The 6,000-nt window shown below is 43.8% G+C and overlaps 1 protein-coding gene across 1 annotated transcript in view; it reads right to left on the minus strand.

The window, feature by feature from the left end:
• Positions 1 to 5,255, minus strand: part of ddx10 (DEAD (Asp-Glu-Ala-Asp) box polypeptide 10) — a 344,596-nt gene extending 339,341 nt beyond the window's left edge. The window contains exon 1 of the mRNA XM_068033715.1: positions 5,042 to 5,255. Within this exon, the coding sequence (XP_067889816.1) occupies positions 5,042 to 5,230 (189 nt within the window). The 5' untranslated portion in view covers positions 5,231 to 5,255. The remainder of the gene's footprint in view (positions 1 to 5,041) is intronic.
• Between the last annotated feature and the right edge of the window lie 745 nt (positions 5,256 to 6,000).

The following is a 6,000-nucleotide window of genomic DNA, read 5'->3' on the forward strand; positions in this document are numbered from 1 at the left end:
AATTTCTATCCCAAAAGCTTTAATACCCCTGCTACAGACCTGGATAAAAACAGGTTCAGTCTGGTTACTGATTAAGATCTTCCACCTCCTGCTTATGGTTGTGGGAAATACAGGCAAAGAAATTAGTGTAACCCTGAACTGGCAAAATCTTTGTGCCTTGTTTGACCGAGCTCAGCTTCAAATTCCACATCCTATCCGTTACCGAGGGCACTTACTTCTACATCTGTAACATCATCCTCCTCTGCCATTACTTCACTCCTCCTTTCTCTCACTGCTTCCCACTTTCCCTTCTGCCTTCTCTTTCACTGTTACAGTTGCATGGGAAGTATGGCTCTGGCTGAACTTGGAAATATTTGAAAAGTCTATGGGGTTGGGGGAAGCTAAAGGAAAATGATAGTTGAGGCTGCTGGAGGGAGCAGGAGGGTGGTGGTGCCATCTGTTTGACACAAAGTTATGAGCGGCATGGACAGAGTGGATAGTCAGAAGCTTTTTCCCAGGGTGGAAGAGTCAGTTACTAGGGGACATAGGTTTAAGGTGAGAGGGGCAAAGTTTAGAGGGGATGTGCGAGGCAAGTTCTTTACACAGAGGGTGGTGAGTGCCTGGAACTTGCTGCCGGGGGAGATGGTGGAAGCGGGTACGATAGCGACGTTAAGAGGCATCTTGACAAATACATGAATAGGAAGGAAATAGAGGGATACGGTCCCCGGAAGTGCAGAAGGTTTTAGTTTAGGCAGGCATCAAGATCTTGGAGGGCCGAATGGTCTGTTCCTGTGCTGTACTGTTCTTTGTTCTTTGAATCACAATTCAGCTCCTTATCAGTACAATTCTAAAGCATAGTTAGCTCTTGTGTTATACAATACAGTAGGTTTGTTACTAGATTTGTAATCCAGAGGCATGAACTAATAAGCTAGAGAATGCAGATTCAAAATCAACAAAAATACAGGTATTGATAAAAGTGACCAGTAATCTGTCGAATTACCACAAAAACCCAACTGGTTCACAAATATCCTTTAGGAAAGGCAACCTTTCCCCTCCTTATCTAGTCTGGCCTATGCATGACACATGACTCGCAGCAATGTGGTTGACTCCGAACTGCCTTGTGAAGCGGCCTAGCAAGCCACTCACCTATAGCACCACCACCTCCTCAGACTACCTATGGACAATAAATGCCAACAGCAATCATATCCTAAGAGTGAATTAAAAAAATACAATAGCTATATAGCACTATACCAAGCAATGGCTCAAAGTACCTCACATAATGAATCACTTTTGGAGTGCCAGGACTTATGCAGGCAAAACGATTGCCACCTAAATTAGATGCCACTGAGGCATTTAACATGGTGGGTAAAGGATTGTCTATGGATGTTGTCTATATGGACTTCGAGAGGCATTTCACAAGGTACAACCCAAGCAACTATTAGCAAAAAATTAAAGAGCATGGAATTTGGAGACAAACTTACAGCATGGGTTGGAAATTGGTTGGCAGGTAGGAGACAGAGAGTCAGAATAAAGGATGAGTACTCTGATTGGCAAAATGTGACAAGTGGTATTCCCCAGAGATCTGAAGAGAAACCTCAGCTTTTAAGCATATTTATCAATGAGTTGGATGAATGAGTGCAGTTGTATATCAAAGTTTTCAGATAATACTCAGTTGGGAGAAGAAAATTGCAAAGGGACATGATAAACTGAAGTAAGCAGGCAAAACTGTGGCAACTGGAGTTCAATATGTGGAAGCGTGAGGTCTCCCACTTAGATCCAAGAAAGATAAATCAGAGTACTTTCTAAATGGTAAGAAACTAGGAACTGTGGTGCAGCAAAGATATTTAGCTATCCATGTACATACATCACAAAAAAACTACTGGAAATGTAGAAAAAGCAATGAAAAGGGCTAATGAAATGTTGGCTGTTATCTCAAGGAGGTTGGAATACAAAAGGGAGGAAGTTATGCCTCAGTTGTACATAGCTTTGGTCAGACCCCATCTGAAGTACTGCATTCAGTTCTGGGCACTACATCTCAGGAAGCATATATTGGTCTTGGTGGGGGTGTTGCACAGATTCACCACAATCATACCGGAGCGAAAAGGACTGCATTATGAGGACAGGTTGCATAAACTTGGCTTGTACTCCCTCGAGCATAGAAGATTAAAGGATGATCCAACAGGATGATAAACAGATTTGGTAGGGTTAATAAAGATAAACTTATTTCCACTGGTGGGGGAATAAGCTTAAAATTAGAGCAAGGGAATTGATGAGTGAAATCAGGATGCGTTTCTTCATACAAAGGGCAGTAGAAATCCGGAACACTCTCCCCAAAAGACTATAGGTGCTGAGTCAACTGAAACTTTCAAGACTAAGGTCAATAGATTTTTGTTAGGCAAGGGTATCAAGCGATATAAAGTCAGATAAATAAATGGATAAATAAATAATTGAATGGCGCAGTGGTTAGCACCGCAGCCTCACAGCTCCAGGGACCTGGCTTCAATTCTGGGTACTGCCTGTGCAGAGTTTGCAAGTTCTCCCTGTGTCTGCGTGGGTTTTCCCCAGGTGCTCCGGTTTCCTTCCACAGCCAAAGACTTGCAGGTGATAGGTAAATTGGCCATTGTAAATTGCTCCTAGTGTAGGTAGGTGGTAGGGAATATGGGATTACTGTAGGGTTAGTATAAATGGGAGGTTGTTGGTCGGCACAGACTCGGTGGGCCGAAAGGGCCTGTTTCAGTGCTGTATCTCTAAACAAAAAAAAAACAGGCTCAAGGACCTGAATGGCCTACTCCTGTTTTATATTGAGATCAATTCCTCAAAAATGACACCGGATAGTTAATTGGCAACAACTTTGAGTAAAACAGATGTTAATATGATCAAATACTCCTCTGGACATGTTATTTTACTGGTTAAAAAGACATTTTTCTGTGGAAGGCACCAGGGTAGGTTGAAGTGGAGATGTGAGGGTGGATCAGTGTCCCAAAATTTCACTTGATTTCCTTTGGCAAAAAAATTACTCAGAACTTTGTCTTAGTTTAAAACAGATGATACAGAATATCTACAGAAAGAACAGACTGGTGAAATAGTGTTCTGTGCCTGTTAAATACAACTGGTACATCACCTCCCAGGTGTGCATAAAAAACATTTCAAACCAAAACAAGGAAGTATCAGAAAAAGAAAAAGACTTGCATTTATATAGCACCTTTCATGACCACCGGACGTCTAAAAGCGCTTTACAGCAAATGAAGTATTCTTTTTGAAGTATAGTCACTGTTCCTGATTGGCTGTGAAACATGGACAACTTACAGCTACCAGGAAGAGAAGCTCAATAATTTCCGTCTTTGCTGTCTGTGGCGCATTATGGATATATTCTGACAAGACAAAATCACAAATGTGGCAGTTCTCTCAAAGACAGAACTCTCAAGTGTGTTGGCACTAATCAAACAGAGGCAGCTTCAGTGGATCGGACGCGACTGCAGGATGAAAGACGGTCGCATGCTCAACGACCTTCTGTATAGTGAAGTAGCCGGGGCCAGACGACCAATGGGGTGCCCAAAGCTCCGCTTCAAGGATGCCTGCAAGTGTGACATGGGGCCCCTAAATGTCAACTATCGCACTGGGAGTCACTAGCTGGTGAAAGAAGGAAATGGCGACACATCCTGTGGACTGGTGTGCACTACCACAATGACCAGTTGCTACAGCAGCTTGGCAACAGGCACCAATGTCAGAAACAACAACTCACAGCGTCACTTGTCAGCTTCTTGTGTGGCACCTGTGGTGAAGCCTGCCTCTCAAGGACTGGCCGCACAGCTATCGGCAAAGGTGCACCAAGAGAAGGCACCCCATCTAAATGGATTGTTTGCTACATGTCAATCATCTTTCATAGATGGAAGGATGCCAAACAATCCAGTAATGCAGGAAACACAGTAGCCAGTATATGCACACAGCAAATTCTCACAAACAGCAATGTGATAACAAGCAGATAATCAGTTTTTGTGATCTTGATTGAAGGATAAATATTGGCCAGGCCACCGGGGATAAACCGACCTGCTCTTCTTCAAAACTCAGCTACTGAATCTTTTCCATCCACTGATGCAAGCAGATGGGGTTTCACGTCTCATCCGAAAGACGGTACCTCCGATAGTGCAGCACTTCCTCTGCACTGGAGTGGCAGCCTTGATTTTTGTGCTCTAGCGCTGGAGTGGGGCTTGAACCCAGAACCTTGCACCTCAGAGACGCGTGAACGCAGGCAATATTGATAAACAGCTCTATTTCCTCTCCTGGTTTAGATATATATATATATTCTTTCTTTTGGGCCTCCTTATCTCGAGAGACAATGGATACGCGCCTGGAGGTGGTCAGTGGTTTGTGAAGCAGCGCCTGGAGTGGCTATAAAGGCCAATTCTGGAGTGACAGGCTCTTCCACAGGTGCTGCAGAGAAATTTGTTTGTCGGGGCTGTTACACAGTTGGCTCTCCCCTTGCGCCTCTGTCTTTTTTCCTGCCAACTACTAAGTCTCTTCGACTCGCCACAATTTAGCCCTGTCTTTATGGCTGCCCGCCAGCTCTGGCGAATGCTGGCAACTGACTCCCACGACTTGTGATCAATGTCACACGATTTCATGTCGCGTTTGCAGACGTCTTTATATATTTTAGAGTGTTCAATATAGCTCTTGGGTCTAAAGTGATCAAAGGGTATGGGGCGAAAGCAGGAACAGGTTACCGAGTTGGAAGATCAGCCATGATCATAATGACTGGCGGAGCAGGCTCGAAGGGCCGAATGGCCTACTCCTGTTCCTATTTTCTATGTTTCTATGATGGTTCTTTAAACCTTATTACATTTTATGGTTTTAATTCTTCTGCACTAGAATCACACAGTAAACCTCAGCGGCTATTGCACTCAATATTAATGACATTATTCCTAATATCTACCGCATTTTTGTTTTGACAGGTTCTCAGGTCTAGTTTTGTTTCCATAGACTCCGGATTTGTACAGTGCGACAGACACCAAGTCGGCTCTCGCTCCGCTCACCCTCCTGCTTTAACCGGGGGCGCCGCTCCTACCTCGGGATAGCGCTGTACCAGCCTATCGATCACCTCCCTCTCCACTTGCCAATCGGGCTTCCGCTGCTTCCTCTTTAGCTTTATCTTGGCCTTTTTCTTTTGATATTTATTTTTCCATCTCTCATAGTTTTTAATAATATCGCTCCGTTGGAATGCGGCAGACCCACTGCCCCGGCCACTGAATCCCATGCCTGAATCCAGCGTGCAGACAACCTTCCGGCGCACAATAATAACGTCACAGCAGAGCTCGGTCGCGTCCCAATGATGTTATAGAAACTGTTGCTATTTTGTTTTGTTGGTTATCGCGTGGAAGGAGCTTGGTGACTTAACAAAACTAGAATAAATTAACCTAGAAAACTAGTAGTAATTGACCAACAACTTCAAAAATAGTTGATAACTGATTTAACATCGGTGTAAGAATGAGGCAGTGGCATGCAAAAGCAAGTAATTCCAGACAGTGCTGAGACACTGGCCTGTAACACATTCCAGGTGTAGAAAGGTTAAAAGGAGATTTAAAGCAGTTTTTAAGATTATGAAAGGTCTTGACAGTGTAAGTAGGAAAATATTAATGTCTTTGGTTAAGAAGTTAAGGAAAAGGTCATCAGTGTAGAATTTATCGAGAGAATGAGAAGAGTTTAGGAGAATGCTGATACCTCTGGCCCAGAACATGCCCCTTTTCCCTCCACCATGCCCTTAGCACTAATGGCTATGATTCCAGCCTTTGTGTACTGCAGGCAGAAATCCTTGCAAGAACAGAAATGTCCATCAACATTATACAGAAACCAGAATTCGACCATTAATGATAGGAGTCAGACTCAAATAGTGGAACTGAGGGAGCAATGAATGAATGGCAATGAAGCATGGTGGGGAATAGATAGCAATGAAAGAAACAAATGGATGGTATGAAAATGAATGGGAAGGGGTCAGAGATTGAGAGCTGCACTTCGGGGTAGGGCAGG

This window comes from Heterodontus francisci, chromosome 6 (genome assembly GCF_036365525.1).
Source record: "Heterodontus francisci isolate sHetFra1 chromosome 6, sHetFra1.hap1, whole genome shotgun sequence".
Lineage (NCBI taxonomy): Eukaryota > Metazoa > Chordata > Chondrichthyes > Heterodontiformes > Heterodontidae > Heterodontus > Heterodontus francisci.